The sequence below is a fragment of the Bos taurus genome, chromosome 23 (assembly GCF_002263795.3).
Source record: "Bos taurus isolate L1 Dominette 01449 registration number 42190680 breed Hereford chromosome 23, ARS-UCD2.0, whole genome shotgun sequence".
In the NCBI taxonomy this organism is placed as follows: Eukaryota; Metazoa; Chordata; class Mammalia; order Artiodactyla; family Bovidae; genus Bos; species Bos taurus.
Genome location: NC_037350.1, coordinates 28,097,111 through 28,115,286, shown reverse-complemented (window position 1 = coordinate 28,115,286; position 18,176 = coordinate 28,097,111). Strand labels below are relative to the sequence as shown.

At 44.4% G+C, this 18,176-nt stretch overlaps 1 protein-coding gene and 1 pseudogene across 1 annotated transcript; both read left to right on the top strand.

Annotated features, from left to right (window-relative positions):
• The first annotated feature begins 5,635 nt into the window (after positions 1-5,635).
• On the top strand, positions 5,636-10,163 carry MUC21 (mucin 21, cell surface associated). The gene is made up of 3 exons (XM_002697352.7): positions 5,636-5,954; positions 8,341-9,389; positions 9,747-10,163. The coding sequence occupies exons 1-3, from the start codon at positions 5,891-5,893 to the stop codon at positions 9,933-9,935; spliced, it is 1,302 nt and encodes a 433-aa protein (XP_002697398.4). The 5' UTR covers positions 5,636-5,890; the 3' UTR covers positions 9,936-10,163.
• A 6,770-nt stretch (positions 10,164-16,933) lies between these two features.
• On the top strand, positions 16,934-18,176 carry LOC787188 (histone deacetylase complex subunit SAP30L-like; annotated as a pseudogene).

Here is an 18,176-nt window from a genome sequence, read left to right as displayed (position 1 = left end):
AGTGACTGAACAACCACCAAGGAGGTGGTTATGGCATGAATCCTGGAGGAAGTCAAAGACATGGAAGGAGCCATGACAAGGGGCATAAAGTGTATCACAGACAAGGCCACCAAGGAAAACTAAGAGGAAGGGGGAGTACGGACACAGACTGGATATGAGGGAGGCTTTGGAAAAGGAAATATCACAGAAGAAGGGGGTTACAGAAGAGAGGGGAGTGATTATAAAATGGGTCGAGATGGGCTTCCAATGGTCTTCAGAGAATCGGCCATGGAGATGGTCATGAGCAAGGTAGAAAAACAAAAAACAAGAGCCAGAGAAAAGACAGAGGTCACAGAGGCAGGACAGCCAGAAATACAGAGAATGTTCTGGAGGAGACCTGCAGCCTCATCATATTTGGACAGGAGCTCAAATTAAGATACTTCCAAAGCTTCACCACAGTTCAGAACCTCTTAAGAAGTCACAGTGACCAACCGTGCAACGATTTCTCTTTGCTCTCGTAATGCACAAGTAATCACGTGTGCCCTTTTCAATTTGGAATTGTTTTTTATTCCTCAGGACACAATGTGACTGGCAGGAAGAAGGATAATATTATTTCAGCTTAAAAAAACACAACAACTCGTATTTCTGGTGGCAAGATGACTTGTTTTTCGTTCATCTGTTTGAGCATTCTTTCTTTCCCCTCCTTTTCCTGTTTGTTACTGAGTGCTTACTATGTGCTTAGGATTGTACCAGGTAACTTTAAATGCACTATCATTTAACAAGTTTGAAATTGTAATCTCAAAACAATCTTTTGAGAACTTCTACTTTTCTGGCAAGGTAATGGACAGGATGTATTAACCACCCCTCTTAATGAAAGCAACAAACATTGCTGGATAAAATATTGAAAAAAATCTTTGTAAATGTGTCAGTCATCTGGGTAGAAACTATCAATCAGCTGGGTAGATAGTAAGTAATATTTAGATCAACAACCAAGAGAATGCGGAGACTCAGAGAGGCTGAGGAAAGCTTTGAACCAACCTTCATATTGAAGGCATTTATCATATTTGTGTTTAAACTTACCTTCTCACAGCTTTTTTGCATGTAAGGTACAGGAAACAAAGTCCAGGACCTACATAAGGTGTGGAGTCCAACAGGAGACTAAAGAAAGCTGAGACCTAAAAGGGTTAAAGCCTCAGTGTTGTGGTTAAATAGAATGAAATTGTATCGCCCACTTTGCATATTGGCAATTGAGACAAATGTTTGTCTCTAAACTTGACACTGAGTGGAGGGAGTTAAGAACCTCCCCTGAAAATTTGTAATTGCATGACATTCTTCATTTGGGCTTGTAGCTTCAAATCATACAAACTGGGTAGACAGAAAGCCATCTTTGACCTACTCATATCTTCCAGGTCTCCTTTATTTTTGGGGAGATTCTCACTCCCACTTTGTCTTTTCCAAATGCTATATGACAAGTAAGGAGAAAATCACTGCCACATGCTACAGTTAAAATCTCAAAATACACTTAGCATCTATATATCTATGGTTTTCCTTTGTCCTTTATTATTGTGTCCTGTATTATTATGTACAAAACATTGTTGTTGTTTAGTCGCTAAGTCATATCCAACTCTTTTGCCACCCCATGGACTGTAGCCTGCCCAGCTTCTCCACCCATGGAATTTCCCTGCAAGAATACTGAAGTGGGTTGCCATTTCTTTCTCCAGGGGATCTTCCTGACCCAGAGATCAAACCCACGTCTCCTGCATTAGCAGGCAGATTCTTTACCGCCTGAGCAGTAAAGAGCCACCAGGGAAGCCCCCACTAAACACTGTACTGTGCCTTTAAATACACCATCATTTATTTCTCAGAACAATCCAATGAAAACTTAAATGTCTGGCTCTATAATGGCCTCCCTGCCTTGACTTAAAATACGCTGAAAAACTAAAGATGGTGGACTAAAACTTCTTCTTAGATGTATCAGTGACTCAGCAGGACAATAAGAAATACTAAAAGGAAAGACTAAAGTTAAAGTAGGAACCCAAGGAGTAAGGGGAATGAATACTCAAGCCAACGTTTGCCCAATCAGTTGACCTTAAGCTTCTGGTAGCACAGCCTCAGTCAGACTGACCCAAGTAAGGACTCTCTCGGTAGACCTTCACATAAAACTGAAACCTTCAGGGAGAGTGTAAAAACTAACCCACTCTTCCTCTAAGGAAATGTGAGCAAAATTGTCTGCCTCTAAACTCAACGCAGAGGAAGGAAGGATGGGGAAGTACCTTTTGAGAAATAATTTGTACACAATACTTTACATGGTTTGCAGCCCCAAATCATGCAAACTTGGTGATTCAAAAGAGCTCCAGCCTATGATTTAATTTAAAGGAATCTTCAAGTGGGATTGCCTCCCTATGCTTAGCAAAAACATGCAAATTTACTGTGGATGGTCAGAACTCATTTCAGGCTTCAGAGGACTTACACACGTAATAACGCAAGAAAAATAAATTTATAGTTATAAATCTCAAAGCACTAATGAGGTACCACAAGTGAAAACCAGCAAGAAACAAAACAAAACAAATAGCAGGATCAGATCCACAAAAAATCATAGGTATTGTCATAGCTTTATGGCTGTCTACTAATATCCACTTTCCATCTTTGACAATAGAATTCTCAAGTTTTAGTTGAGCACATGTCCACCCAGCAAAGGACTATATTTCCCAGACTCTCTTGCAGCTTACTGTAGCTGTGTGACTATATACTATTATATTAAATAATGGTATATATATATATATATATATATATATATATATATATATATATACACCTTATCTAACTTATATGCAGAATACATCATGTGAAATGCCAGACTGGATGAAGCACAAGCTGGAATCAAGATTGCCAGGAGAAATACCAATAATCTCAGATATGCAGATGACACCACCCTTATGGCAGAAAGTGAAGAACTAAAGAGCTTCTTGATGAAAGTGAAAGAGGAGAGTGAAGAAGCTGGCTTAAAACTCAACATTCCGAAAACTAAGATCATGGCATCTTGTGCCATCACTTCATGGCAAATAGATGGGGAAACAATGGAAGTAGTGTCAGACTTTATTTTTGGGGGGCTCCAAAATCACTGCAGATGGTGATTGCAGCCATGAAATTAAAAGACACTCGCTCCTTGGAAGAAAAGCTATGACCAACCTAGACAGCATATTAAAAAGCAAAGACATTACTTTGCCAACAAAAGTCCATCTAGTCAAAGCTATGGTTTTTCTAGTAGTCATGTATGGATGTGAGAGTTGGACTATAAAGAAAGCTGAGCGCTGAAGAACTGATGCTTTTGAACTGTGGTGTTGGATAAGACTCTTGAGAGTCCCTTGGACTGCAAGGAGATCCAACCAGTTCATCCTAAAGGAAATTAGTCCTGAAAAATTCATTGGAAGGACTGATGCTGAAGCCGAAACTCCAATACTTGTCCACTTGATGCAAAGAACTGACTCATTTGAAAAGACCCTGATGCTGGGAAAGATTGAAGGCAGGAGGAGAAGGGGCCAACAGAGGATGAGATGGTTGGATGGCATCACCTACTTGATGGATATGAGTTTGAGCAAACTCTTAGAGTTGGTGATGGACAGGAAGCCTGGTGTGCTGCAGTCCATGGGGTCACAAAGAGTCGGACACTACTGAGTGACTGAACTGACATGCTCCTTGGGAGAAAAGCTATGACAAACCTAGACAGTGTATTAAAAAGCAGAGACATTACTTTGCCAACAAAGGTCAACTGTGTGACCATGTTCTTATGGTGTGTAAGCAATAATCTCTTGTGAAGTTAAAAAAAAAAAACAAACAAGATAGATTTAACATACTTGATAATGTAAGAGTATGAGTTGGGAGACATAATAAGATGTAATAAGAATGAAAGTGTTCCAAGGTCCTTATATTGTTTGAAGGAACATAAAGATATTAATTATATTTAGGCTGATAAGTATGCATGTCTTTTAGGAAAAGTCTAAAAGGTGAAATCTGGAATTGAATTTAGGACCTCCTCCTCCTCCAAATAATTCTAGAGGGAAGAAATTTTCTTTCTTAGAGTGCTATTGGCTTTCTGGCCACAGGACAGGATTACTGGGGGTCCAGAAGCCTGCCTGTCCCTGACTGGCACCTCATACCTCAGCCTCAGAAACCATCCAGGCTTGCGTGCAAGCCTTTCCCAGCACACTCTGTCCCTTCTGGCTCTCAGACTTAATTATTCCAAGCACCTTCATGTTTCCAGCCACCTCCTACTTGCCAGCTTCTTTGTTGCAGGTCTGACATATCAAGGATGCCTGTTCACCTATAAATAAACTACCTGAGACATTGCCTCTTCCATGAAGCTTCTCCTCACTGACAGGGAATGGAGACAGCTGACTTTGATCATGCAGACAGCACTGGAACTCCCATCAATCCCACTGCCTCGCCCTGGCCCCAAGAAGTCTTCCCCATGAACTCCTCAAACCCTCCACTCATTCACATCGCTTCAGTCATGCTCATTTAGCCAACTGTGTGTCCTTTCTCCCGCTGGATCTGCGTCCACACCCAACTTGAAGTTCCTAAGGAACTTGGACCATGTATCTCCCTCCCCCGACAGAGTTGAGGTCTCCTGATGTGGTTCCCATGCTATACCCTCCTGGGAGATGCTTCATTAAGTCTGATGAGAAGCAACATTTGAAGGGTCCCAGGGAAGAAAAGCTCCTATGAATTACTCTGAAGACAAACAAGAAGGGAACCCCTATGGTTGAGAATCAAAAGGTGGCCCTTGAGCGGGGGGAGGGAAAAATTGGGAGTTTGGGATTAGCAGATAGAAGCTATTATACATAGGATGGATAAAGAATAAGATCTTACTGTATAGCCCAAGAAACTATATCAAATCATAGTGGAAAAGATATGAAAAAGAATCTATGTATCTGTGTAACTGAATCACTTTACAGCAGAAATTAACACAACATTGTAAATCAGCTATACTTCAATAAAATGTTTAAAAGGGAGGGCCTATATCACCCCTTCGCCTGCTATGAATATGACAAGTAGTTTGTTCCTGCATATTTAACACTCTCTCCCACCCTCATCCCCCATGCCCCAGAGACCCCAAAGATAACTACATTGCCCATGGGTCTCTCTTTCCCTGTTCAGTCATTGTGCATTGTTGAGTGCCTACTGCATACTCAGCAATGTACCATCTGTCTTCTGCTTGTATCCCAGGAGCCCAGATCCCTAGTTACTACTCTCTTTGAAGTCTCATATTTTTTTGATTCGGAGATGTGGGGTCCTGCCCCTCAGCTCAGTCTGTTAGGGTTTCTTTCATGCTAAAAGTAAACACACAGCACTTCGTGACTAGGAAACAAAGTCGTGAACTGGAACAGGTTTCTGACCCCATTTTTGCCTCAAGGGTGGGTCCCTTCCACTCTGACAATCTTGATCTTCTTATCCAATCCTACTTCCTGCTCAAACCCAGCCCAATGCCCTGCCTAGTGTGATCACATCATTCTCCTTTCTCACCTTCCTCTTGACCCCCAGCCTATTCCTTCCCAGACTCAGTATTGTTTTGTTACTTGTTCACAGTTGGTTGAAAAACAGGTCAATTTCCCAACTCCTCCCCAACCTATATGAAGCTATAAAGGCCCCTGCAGCTTATCCATGATAAAGAAAGAGGCAACAACATCGTGTGAAGAAAGCTTAAGTAGCCCAGGGATCTCATCTCCCACCACTCAAGCTCAAGATTCTTTCCAAGCACATATACTTAGGAGACCTAAGCTCTTGGAAGCTCCAGCCTTTATCTCTTCACCTTGGACTCTCCTTTCTCAAGATACTGTTCTTTGTCTTCTAGGTCTTGGCCACATCTGGGATCCAAGCACCTTGTTTACCAGCCACGAAGAGGAAGATCAAGATGCAGAAAAGAAACATTTGCCTTAAGTATTGCTTACTGTTGCATCTCCTGCTATTACAACATGGTGAGTGCTTTTCTTTAAAGGTGGGTGGTCTGTGAAGTTTTGAGAGATCATGGGAGATGATGATCACCACTAGGAACAGCTCTGGTTTTCCTCCATAGACTGAGGGTCATTTCACTCCGATCACTTCAGTCTAATAAGGTATCACCCAGGAGGCAGTCAAGCACAGTGCTTAGAACTGTGGCCTTGGTGTCCAGTTGTCAATGTCTGAATCATGGCTCCATCTGTTACCTACGCACTTTAGGTTAGTTAGCTGCTCTGTGCCTCCGTTTATGCATCTATAAAATGGCAATAATCCATGAGATATGGCTAGAGGGCTAAACATTAGTAACAAGAAGAATTGACTTGTTTAAAAATATCCCTCTTCTATATTCTATAGACTTAATTTTTCTCCTGTCCTTAACCCTGATTCCCCAGTCAGCCTAAGTCAGCCTCAGACCAAGGAGAAAAGGATTTAAGAGTCGAAACGAACCCCCACTCTGTTCCACACTTCTGACACTCTATTAAACACTCCTTGGGCCATCTTCTATTGTGCAACTAGGAAGCATGGCTTCTTAGAGAATCCTTTAATTTTTATTTTGGCTGTGCCACATGGCTTGCAGGATCTCAGTTCCCCAAACAGGGAATGAACCTGAGCCATTTGGCAGTGAAAGTGCCGAATCCTAACCACTCGACCCTAGGGAACTCCCTGAGAATTCATCATTTTGAATCAAAATTAGCCCTCATAGAATTTTGATGCACCTATTCTGTTCTTCAAAACTTCTCAGATAAATCCATTTCCTCTTTTACATATCACCCCTACTCTTGTTTATCTCCATTTCTTTTTTAAAATTATACCTTATGTGTGTATGTGTTTTTGGCTGTGCTGGGTCTTCCTTGCTGTGAGCGGGCTTTCTCTAGTTACAGCAAGGGAGGGCTACTCTCTAGTTGCTGTGCTTGGATTCTCACTGTGGCAGCTTCTCTTCTTGTGGCTTGAGGGCTCTGGAGTACACAGGCTTCAGTAGTTGCGGTACATGGGTTTAGTTGTGGGAAGTGGGCTTAGTTGCCCTGTGGCACCTGGAATCCTTCCACACCAGGGATCAAACCTGTGCCCCTGCTTTGGCAGGCACACTCTCAACCACTGGACCACAAGGAAGTCCTCATCTCAGTTTCTTATTTAGTTTTATTCATGATTCTGATCTTAACTTCAATTTGTACTCCATTGCAGACTTCAGCAGGGAGCGGGGCTTTCCCCAAATAGAACTAAATTCTAATCATATATTATATAGCTCAGTACGTAAAGCATCTACCTGCAATGCAGGAGACCTGGGTTCAATCCCTGGGTTGGGAAGTTCCCCTGGAGAAGGAAATGGCAACCCACTCCAGTATGCTTGCTGGAGAATCCCATGGACAGAGGAGCCTGGCAGGCTACAGTTCATGGGATCCCAAGAGTCAGACACAACTTAGTGCTTTCTTTCTTCCTTTCTAATCCTATGTTAGTTCAAATAAGCCCGAGGGGAAAATACACCTGTGTGGGGTGAGGTGATAGGCACTCAGGTCCGAGTTAGTAGTAAAATGAACCAGAAATGAGATAAATTTCATGTGGGGAGCCTGAGTGTCTTTGTCCTTCAGGGTAGTGAGAGGCAAAAACAGGCACAAACTTAACTCCACCTGAGCCTTCAGGAAGGTGGAAATGCTTCCCTGTACCTGTAGATTTTGATTTGCAGACCTTAATCCTGGGAGAGCTTTTATATTTCAGCTACATATAACTTGTTCTTTTTCGATCTTTGCCTTGTGCTCAGGAGCTCCTGGAACTTAAATACATATATAATCACCCAGATACCTAGTCTCATCTCAGATTCTGATTCATTTAGTCTGGAGTGGTTTGCCTAGAAATCTTTATTTTTAACAAGCTTCCCAGATAATTCTGATATAGATGTTTTCTGAATAACACAGAAATATTTTTCAAGAAAGAAGCTATACCAATTTAAAAGTGAATTAGCCAATATACACATTTCACCTGGGTTCTACAATTCCTTTATAATACTTTTTATCTGCGTTAAATATTGTACAGCAGTTGATGGAATAAGCTCATTCTCAGTGAAATTAGTTCATGTAACCCAGGTTTTAGAGGTGGATGTGGAGGATGACTTAGCTTGGTGGTTAAAAATGCAGATTCAATAGCCTCGGTTCAAATTCCTGTTCTACTACTTACTAGCTGTATAAACTTGGGCAAGTGTCAACATTTCTAAGCCTCAGTTTTTTCATCTTAGCTGTTGATAATAATAATATCTATTTCACTGGGCTGTAGTGAAACATTAAATAGAATTATCCAGGTAATGAATTTAACCAGGCATTGAGCAGAAAGTATATATGCTCAATATATGTCATCATTTATAATTATCATTAGGCATAACCTCCAGTAATACTAGCACAGCTGTCAACAATGAATCCAGCCCAGCTTCCAGTGAACCCGATACAGCCACCACTGGATCCAATGCAACCTCCAGTGAGACTAGTATAGCCTCGAACACTGCATCCGGCACGACCCATGGTGGTCCTAGCACAGCCACTAATGCTGGATCCCAAGGGACCTCCAGTGGATCTAGCACCACCTCCAGTACTGAATCCAGCGTGACCTCTGGAGTGTCCAGCACAACCTCTGACACTGGATCTAGCATGACCTCTGAAGAGTCCAGCACAACCTCTGATACTGGATCCAGTGTGACCTCTGGAGAGTCCAGCACAACCTCTGACACTGGATCTAGCATGACCTCTGGAGAGTCCAGCACAACCTCTGACACTGGATCCAGTGTGACCTCTGGAGAGTCCAGCACAACCTCTGATACTGGATCCAGTGTGACCTCTGGAGGGGCCAGCACAACCTCCAGTACTGGATCCAGTGGGACCTCTGGAGGGGCCAGCACAACCTCCAGTACTGGATCCAGTGGGACCTCTGGAGGGGCCAGCACAACCTCTGATACTGGATCCAGTGGGACCTCTGGAGGGGCCAGCACAACCTCTGATACTGGATCCAGTGGGACCTCTGGAGGGGCCAGCACAACCTCTGATACTGGATCCAGTGGGACCTCTGGAAGGACCAGCACAACCTCCAGTACTGGATCCAGTGGGACCTCTGGAGGGGCCAGCACAACCTCTGATTCTGGATCCAGTGGGACCTCTGGAAGGGCCAGCACAACCTCTGATACTGGGTCCAGCACAGCCTCCAGTGGGACCAGCACGGCCTCCAAAACTGGATCCAGTGCAACCACAGGAGGCTCTGATACATCTTTTCCAACTGGAACACACACAACTTCTAACAAAAGTAGCACAAGTGCTGGAACTCCAGTGGAGGATGTGAAGCCCAGTGGGTCCCTGAAGCCATGGGAAATCTTCCTCATCACTCTGGTCTCAGTTGTAGTGGTCGTGGGATTCTTTGCTGGGCTCTTCTTCTGCGTGGTGAGTGCCTAATACGTAGGAAAGTGCCTGGGGGAAGGAGTAGCAGGAACAGAAGGAAATGAAGTGTGAATAGTAGGACCATCAAGTTAGGGGTGAGTAGGAAAGAAAGATCAGGAGAAAGGTTCTAAAGAGAAACAGCAAGTTAGAAACAGAGGAACCAATCAATGTGCAGAGGAAACTATTGACTTGTGGGGAAAGGAGGGCAAAAGAAGAAATAAAGACTGTAAAGACTGGTGAAAGAGCTACCATGTGAGGGAGATGGTTTAAAGGGGGAGAAGATTCCAGCAAAAGTCCCTGGTGAAGGCTTGCTGGGGGTAGGGGACCCAATTCTGAAAGGATTCTGCCTTCTTTTTCTAGAGGAACTCCCTGTCCCTGAGAAATGTCCTTGACACAGCTGTCTACCGCCCCCATGGCCCCAACCTCGGCCGGGGCCCTGGAGGGAATCACGGAGCCCATCACAGGCCTGGGCGGAGCCCTGCCAGGTCCTGGAACAGACCCATATCCTCAGTAACCATGGAGATGAGAGAAAGTCACAGTGGGTTCTGAGCGGCTGCTGAAGCCATGGAGCCACATTCCTCAGAGAGAAAGCCAGCCTGGGGGACCAGAGATCTGAGTGTTCTTTCATTCGTCCCCAGGAGCCCCTTCTCAGCTTCATTTGGGTCTCTGCCAGGCTTGAGGAAGACACTTCCTCTTTCTCTCTTGCTTTTACCAGATGTTGGGAAGAGACTCTGTTGGTCTTTAAGCTATGAAATAAACACATGAAATTAAATCACAGAGAGAACTTGTGTGTGCACATGAGTGGGTATCTGCCGCGCTGAATTGAATCTCCCAGTTGTATGAGAGAACCCCATGCCGGAATCCACTTGGCATTCAGAATCTCCATGGTAAAATTTGGACACCTCATTCATATCTGTCCCCTTTTTCTAATCCTTTTTGCCCCAAGCAGGAACCCTATGTCCACAAGACTCTCCCAGACTGACAAAACTGAATTGGGAGGGATGAGAAAGGAGGGCAGCTGCCAGGATGCTATAGGCTCATGGGATTAGGCCTGCGGTTTATAGAGACTGCATTATAGCACATGCAGAACCCAGAGCACCACAGGTAGTGACGCCACCAGTGCCCACCCTGTGGGCAGGGTGGCGTCACTCAAAGTCGCAGTATCCAGGCCATTTACATTTGCTCCTGACTTGGGTTACTTGTCAGAGTAAAGGTGCTAGTTGATACTTTCACTCTGAAAGTGCTGCCTTTGGAAGCAGAGAGAAAGTGCTTCCTGTTTTTATTGAGGGAAAGACTTCCTGACTTTACCAAGAGGCTCATGGCAGGAACATCTGGGGTAAAGCCGAGATTCTCATGAATTCCCCTTCCACAGGGGCTGCGCATACCCCTTTCGATGTCTAGGATAGAAGGCTACCTGATCCTACAGGTCTTGGAAGACAGAGAAGAGCTGTGTTGAAAAAGGCTAGTGGCTCTGAATCCACGAGGCTGTGACAGGGCTTCCACCTGGGACAGAGCCCTCAGGAAAGAACTAGCAGGTTGTTGGTGGATTCACCCCAACTCACAGCAGTGGGAACTGCTCTGCCTTCCACCACTCACTGGGTTTCTCAAGTGTCAGCACACCAGACAGTTGATCCCAGTCAATGAGTCCATGATGAGCCATACGCAGGCCTACCACCACCACCACCACCATCCTCTTACCTAAAGGGACCCAGCAACCAGAAGGAGAATCTGAGTTGAACCCCCTAGAAAGTTGCCTCCCACTGGTGTGAACTGTGGAAAATATAATGTGAAAAATGTGAAAAATAAATGAGATTGGGGAATTATTTAAAGGTAGTCCATTTAAATAATTAAAAATTGCCAAAACATGCATTTTCACATTTAAATTGTAATACACAAATTTAAGGAAGTTGGCTGAGAATAAAATTAATTATCTGGAAGATCAAGTGGGAAAAGTAGCTCAATTAGACACAACAAATCAGAGATGAAAATCACCCAGAAAATAGAAGACACTTAAAGGATTGATTCAGGACTAACACATGAGTGAAAGTGAAAGTGAAGTTGCTAAGTTGTGTCCAACTCTTTGTGACCCTGTGGACTGTAGCCCACCAGGCTCCTCCATCCATGGGATTCTCCAGTCAAGAATACTGGAGTGGGTTGCCATTTAGTGTAAAGTTAAAAACAGAGAAAAAAGGAAGAGATAGACAAGAGGAAGTAAAAGAACAAGAGGGAAGAAAGAATTTAGTTTGCAATTCGAAAGGGCTTATTAATGACTGTAAATATACTAAGCCCCATTCAGTTCATTTCAGTTCAGTCGCTCAGCATTTCCAACTCTTTGAAAACCCATGGACTGCAGCACGCCAGTCTTCCCTGTCCATCACCAACTCCTGGAGTTTACTCAAACTCATGTCCATTGAGTCAATGATGCCAGCCAACCATCTCATCATCTGTCGTCCCCTTCTCCTCCCACCTTCAATCTTTCCCAGCATCAGGGGCTTTTCAAATGAGTCAGTTCTTTGCATCAGGTGGACAAACTATTGAAGTTTCAGCTTCAGCATCAGTCCTTCCAATGAATATTCAGGACTGATTTCCTTTAGGATGGACTGGTTGGATCTCCTTGCAGTCCAAGGGACTCTCAAGAGTCTTTTCCAACACCACAGTTCAAAAGCATCAATTTTTCAGCACTCAACTTTCTTTATAGTCCAATTCTCACATTCATACATGACAATGGGAAAAACCATAGCTTTGACTAGATGGACCTTAGGGCTTCCCTGGTGGCTCAGAGGGTAAAGCATCTGCCTGCAATGCAGGAGACCTGGGTTCCATCCCTGGGTCAGGAAGATCCCCTGGAGAAGGAAATGGCAACCCACTCCAGTACTCTTGCCTGGAAAATCCCATGGACAGAGAAGCCTGGTAGACTACAGTCCATGGAATCGCAAAGAGTCAGACACGACTGAGCGACTTCAATTCACTTCACTTCAGATGGACCTTTGTTGGCAAAGTAATGTCTCTGCTTTTTAATATGCTGTCTAGATGGTCATAGCTTTTCTTCCAAGGAGCGAGTGTCTTTTAATTTCATGGCTGTAGTCACCATCTGCAGTGATTTTGGAGCCTAAGAAAATAAAGTCTGTCACTGTTTCCATTGTTTCCCCATCTATTTGCCATGAAGTGATGGCACCAGATGCCATGATCTTAGTTTTCTGAATGTTGAGCTTTAAACCAACTTTTTCACTCTCGTCTCTCACTTTCATCAAGAGGCTCTTTAATTCTTCTTCACTTTCTGCCATAAGGGTGGTGTCATCTGCATATGTGAGGTTATTGATATTTCTCCTGGCAATCTTGATCCCAGCTTGTGCTTCATCCAGCCCGGCATTTCTCATGATGTACTCTGCATATAAATTAAATAAGCAGGGTGACAATATACAGCCTTGACATACTCCTTTCCCAATTTGGAACCAGTCAGTTCCATGTCCGGTTCTAACTGTTGCTTCTTGACTTGCATATAGATTTCTCAGGAGGCAGATCAGGTGGTCTGGTAGTCCCATCTCTTTAAGAATTTTCCACGGTTTGTGGTGATCCACATAGTCAAAGGCTTTGGCATAGTCAATAAAGCAGAAGTAGATATCTTTCTGGAACTCTCATGCTTTTTTGATGATCCAACAGATGTTGGCCATTTGATCTCTTTTCTAAACCCAGCTTTTCACATACTGTTGAAGCCTGAGTTGGAGAATTTTGAGCATTACTTTGCTAGTGTGTGAGATGAGTACAATTGTGCAGTAGTTTGAACATTCTTTGTCATTGCCTTTCTTTGGGATTGGAATGAAAACTGACCTTTTCCAGTCCTGTGGCCACCACTGAGTTTTCCAAATTTGTTGTCATATTGAGTGCAGCACTTTAACAGCATCATTTTTAGGATTTGCAATAGTTCAACTGGAATTCCATCACATCCACTAGCTTTGTTCATAGTGATGCTTCCTAAGGCCCACTTGACTTTGCAAACTGCATTAATATATCTATTTTAAACAGACAAACTATATGCGATATAAATTATATATCAATAAAGCTGTAAAAATATTATCCAGCAGGCATAACTTCTGACTAAAAATTTTGACTTCCAAAGATAAACAGCAATAGGCACTTCAAAATAGAGGGAAATGAAAGGGAGAGCACCACAGTGAGTAACTCAGCTTGTGGCTAATTCACATAGTTATGCTGTGAACATCTCATTATTCCCAGCAACTGGAGTGTGTACATAGGGTTAAGAAGCATCATGACTCAGCTTTCATCGTGGGATCCACTTACATGAACGAAACACATTTTAACCCAACAAAACCCCAGCTCACCCAGCAGGTTTGACCCAAGCAGAGAGAGGTCTAGGCAGTGGATGGGATTAAGCACTTTTGCACTGCTGGCCTAGCACAATGATCCTTAAATGGAGTCTGTGCATACTCTTGGAGGTATATGAAGATTTCTAAAGAGTATGCAGGAGTAGAGTGTCTTAACGGGTGGGAATCATCTTTCCAATTTTCAACTTCCATATGGTTTTCTTTCTCTGTGGTCAAAGCATCAGCTAGTTATACTTTTCTAGTTCCCCTTCTACAGCCACCCACCCTTTACCTTCCAGCCCCTATATTATTATGGTGCATTTCCCTGGGTTGCAGAAAATTCCAGGGTGCAGACTTCCCTGGTGGTCCAGTGGTTAAGAATCTGCCTGCCAATGCAGGGGATGCAGGTTTAATTCCTGACTGGTGAACTAAGATGCCACATGTTGCAGAGCAACTAAGCCCAGGTGCCACAAGAAAAGATTCCACACAATGAAATGAAGATTCCATGTGTTGCAAGTAAGGCCCAATGCAGCTAAATAAATAAATATATTTTTGAAAAGTCTACAAATAATAAATGAAGGAGAAAAGAGAACCCTCCTCCACTGTTGGTGGGAATGTAAATTGGTACAGCCATAATGGAAAACAGTATGGAGGTTCCTTAAAAAATTGAAAAGAGAGTTACAATCCTGCAATTGATCCTGCAATCCCACTCTTGGGCATATATCCAGAGAAAACTCTGATTCAAAATGATACATGAAACCCAATGTTCATAGCAGCACTATTTACAATAGCCAAGACATGGAAGAAAACTTCCAAAAAAGACATGGAAGATATCCACTGACAGATAAATGGATAAAGAAGATGTGGTCTATATATACAATGGACTGTTGCTCAGCCATAAAAAAAAAAAAGGAAATAATGCCCTTTGCAGCAACATCAATGGATCTAGAGATTATCATAGTCAGTGAAGTTAGTCAGACAGAAAAACACAAATATCATATGATAGCACTTATATGGCTTCCCAGGTGGCTCAGTGGTAAAGAATTTGCCTGCCAATGCTGGAGACCCCGGTATGATCCCTGGATTGGGAAGATCCCCTGGAGAAGGAAATAACAAGCCACCTCAGCATTCTTGCCTGGGATATTCCATGGAGAGAGGAGACTGGTGGGCTGCAGTCCATGGGGTTACAAGAGCTGGACACAACAGAGAGACTAAACCACTATCACCAAGAGTCAGATACCAGACAACTAAAGACCACCCCTATTGCCCAAGCCTGCTGAAATTATTCATACTAGCCAATCCTACGGAGAAGGCAATGGCACCCCACTCCAGTACTCTTGCCTGGAAAAGACAGAGGGGCCTGGTAGGCTGCAGTCCATGGGGTTGCGAAGAGTCGGACACGACTGAGCGACTTCACTTTCACTTTTCACTTTCATGCTTTGGATAAGGAACTGGCAACTCACTCCAGTGTTCTTGCCTGGAGAATCCCAGGGACGAGGGAGCCTGGTGGGCTGCCGTCTATGGGGTCGCACAGAGTCGGACACGACTGAAGTGACTTAGCAGCAGCAGCCAATCCTAAATATATAGAACCTAAAAAATGACACAAATGAACTTATTTACCAAACAGAAATAGACTCACAGACTTATGGTTACCAAAAAGACAGTTGGGGCAGGGAGATCTATTAGAAGTTTGAGATTAATATATGCACGATACTATATATAAAAAAAGTAAACAACAAAGGGCTTCCTGTATAACACAGGGAACTATATTCAATATCTATAATAATAATATAGTGTAATCTGTAATGGAAAAGAATCTGAAAAAGAATATGTATAATATATATTATATATATATATATGTATTACTGAATCAACTTGCTGTACACTTGAAACTGACACAACATTGTAAATTAACTATATTTCAATTAAAAAAAAAATCCTCAAGGTGGGAAAACCTTGGAAAAGGATAAACCATTCATTTTTATACCTCTGACTTTTTAATCTAGATCTTCTACAATACATTTGCTGTGCTTTGCTTTGCTTACTGTTGTTAATTTCAAGTTCACTTTGTGTAAAATAAATACCTGGAAAAAAAAGTGAGAGTTTGTGATTTTAGTCAACCAACCAGGTGGATTGTGAAATGTGAGAAATATTCACATCTTTCTCTTTTAGAGGGATACTCTTCTGCCTCTGAGAAACACTTATTATACCCATGATTTTGGCCTGGGTCCACTGTTCTGCAGCCTCAACAATAAACTGAGTCATGGAGGGGCCTGTGGCCTTGGCCATGAAGAAAGCTACAATGTGGCCCATGAATTGAGTCACAGTCATGAAGGTGATTGTGAAAATGAGTCACTGAGGTTTCTACTGAAGAGGCCATGATGTAAACCACAGGCTTGGGGCCACGAACGAAACCATGGAAGAGGACACACCAGTGATAGCCACAGAGCAGATCTTAGTGGAGTCCTTGAAGAGGGCATGGCCATAGATGCTGGGGAGTGGGAGACATTTTAAGGGAGGAAACCTTGATGGAGAAGAGGATAATGGAGGTGAAGACAAAGAACCATGATGAGGGAGTGAGTCATGATGGAAGACCAGAATGCTCCCAGGGAATAGCCATAGATTATAGCCTGTATCGAGGACAAGAATAACCAAAGCCTTCCTATGTCTGACAACCAAAGTTACAGTGTTGGAGCAGAGTGTTGTTTCAGAAGAGACTCATAGCTTCATCAGGCTTAGCAATGATGTCAAGTAAGTATGTTCCCAGGGCTCTCCTCATAACTTAGAATTCTAGGATCAAGGAAGTTGCTTGACTGGGTATTGGGATGGGCACAGTAACAGCTCTTATGGTCACTGCTTCCCCATCTTTCCTCCATTCAGTTCATTTCAGTGCCCTCCAGAGCTTGACTTTGTCTTTAAGAAGAGTCTTCCTCCCTTCTTGTGTCTCCTCCAGACGTTGTGTGATGAAGAAGAAAATTACTAGCCACTCTAAAGAGTCGGACATGACTGAGCAACTGAACTGAACTGAAGAAATAAAAGTTTATTAATGCATGTTGTATTTAGATGAAATGGTCATTTTTTTAACTTTGTTTTGCTATCATTTTGCTTCGGAGTGACTTCTACGATTTTTTTTAATATACCATCATTTAGTCCTCACAGCAACCCCATGAAGTTCAAATTATAATCCCTATTAAGTAGATGAGAAAAATGTCACTCAGAAAAACAGCTAAGGTGCGGAGCCTTGGGCGGGCGGAGGCCGGGCGGCCCAGGCACTGCCTCGGGACCGGGATTCAGGGCGCAACCGAGCTGCTGCAGGGGTGGGGCGGGCTAGACGAGTAGCAGGGCACCGGGTGCCGCGGGTTCGAGGCCGGGCGCCGCGCAAGGAGGCCGCGCCACCCGCGGGGGAGCTGCCCGGCGGCGAGTTTGCCCCGCAGCTGAAATAAGGCTGGAGCCGGCGGGGGCCCTCAGAACCCTCTGGCAACCGGGCCCGGAGTCTTCGGGGAGCAGCTGCTTCCTGGGACGCCCTCCTGGACGTCCCCGCGGAAGGGTAACGGTTCAGGGCCCCCGGCAGAAGGCGCCTCAGGGAGACTCCCGGCGGAGCCCTGCAGGCCGCGGGAGACCACCCTCCGGCCGCGAGCAGGGAGAAAGGGGCTCGGTGGAGACGCGGGCCGGGAACCAAAGCAACCGGAGCGCGGCGGCGCGGGGCCGGGCCTCCCGCGAGCGGGGCCCGGCAGCGCCTCGGCTGGAGACGGGCTCTGGGACTCTCTTGTGCGGGGGGGCCTCGGCGACCTGCCCCGCGGGGAGCACGGCTACGGAGTGGCCTAGGGGACCTTCCTCCAAAGAGGCCGGCCCGGGACCAGGAGATGAACGGCTTTAGCACCGAGAAGAACTGCCGTGAAGGGCCCCCCGCCGCCGCCGCGGGCTACGGCCTGAGCTGCCTCATCAGCTAGGACTGCGAGCGCTGGGTCCCGCCCGAGGTCAACGCCTCCTTCAAGTAGAGTCCAGAAGAGCATCTCACAGAAGAAACTCAAGCCGGACATCGACGAGAGCCTTAGCACCTGTATATTTGTGATTTCCACGAGAATTTCATCCAGAGTGTACAAAATAAAAGGCAGAGAAAGACAACTGACGATGGCGGAGATTCTCCTGAGCACGACACAGACATTCCTGAGGTTGATCTGTTCCAGCTGCAGGTGAATACTCTCCGAGTTATAAACGACACTACAAATTGCAGACCAGATCAGGCTTCACTAAGGCCCAGTTAGCAGACACTGTCAGCCAACACTTCAGGAACACACCTGTGAATGAAAAGGAGACCCTCACTTACTTCATCTACATGGTGAAGAGTAACAAGAGTAGACTGGACCAGAAGTCAGAGGGTGGCAAGCAGCTTGAGTGATGATGAGGCACATTATACTTCAAGGAATGAAGTATAATGCTTAATACACAGCTGACATCTGCTCCATTT

What these genes read in the sequence shown, in the direction of transcription:
- MUC21 (XM_002697352.7), top strand. Translation starts at nt 5,891, where the DNA reads ATGCAGAAAAGAAACATTTGCCTTAAGTATTGCTTACTGTTGCATCTC. An exon ending in TCTCCTGCTATTACAACATG is followed by an intron (nt 5,955 to 8,340) that starts GTGAGTGCTTTT and finishes AATTATCATTAG; the next exon opens with GCATAACCTCCAGTAATACT. An exon ending in CTGGGCTCTTCTTCTGCGTG is followed by an intron (nt 9,390 to 9,746) that starts GTGAGTGCCTAA and finishes TTCTTTTTCTAG; the next exon opens with AGGAACTCCCTGTCCCTGAG.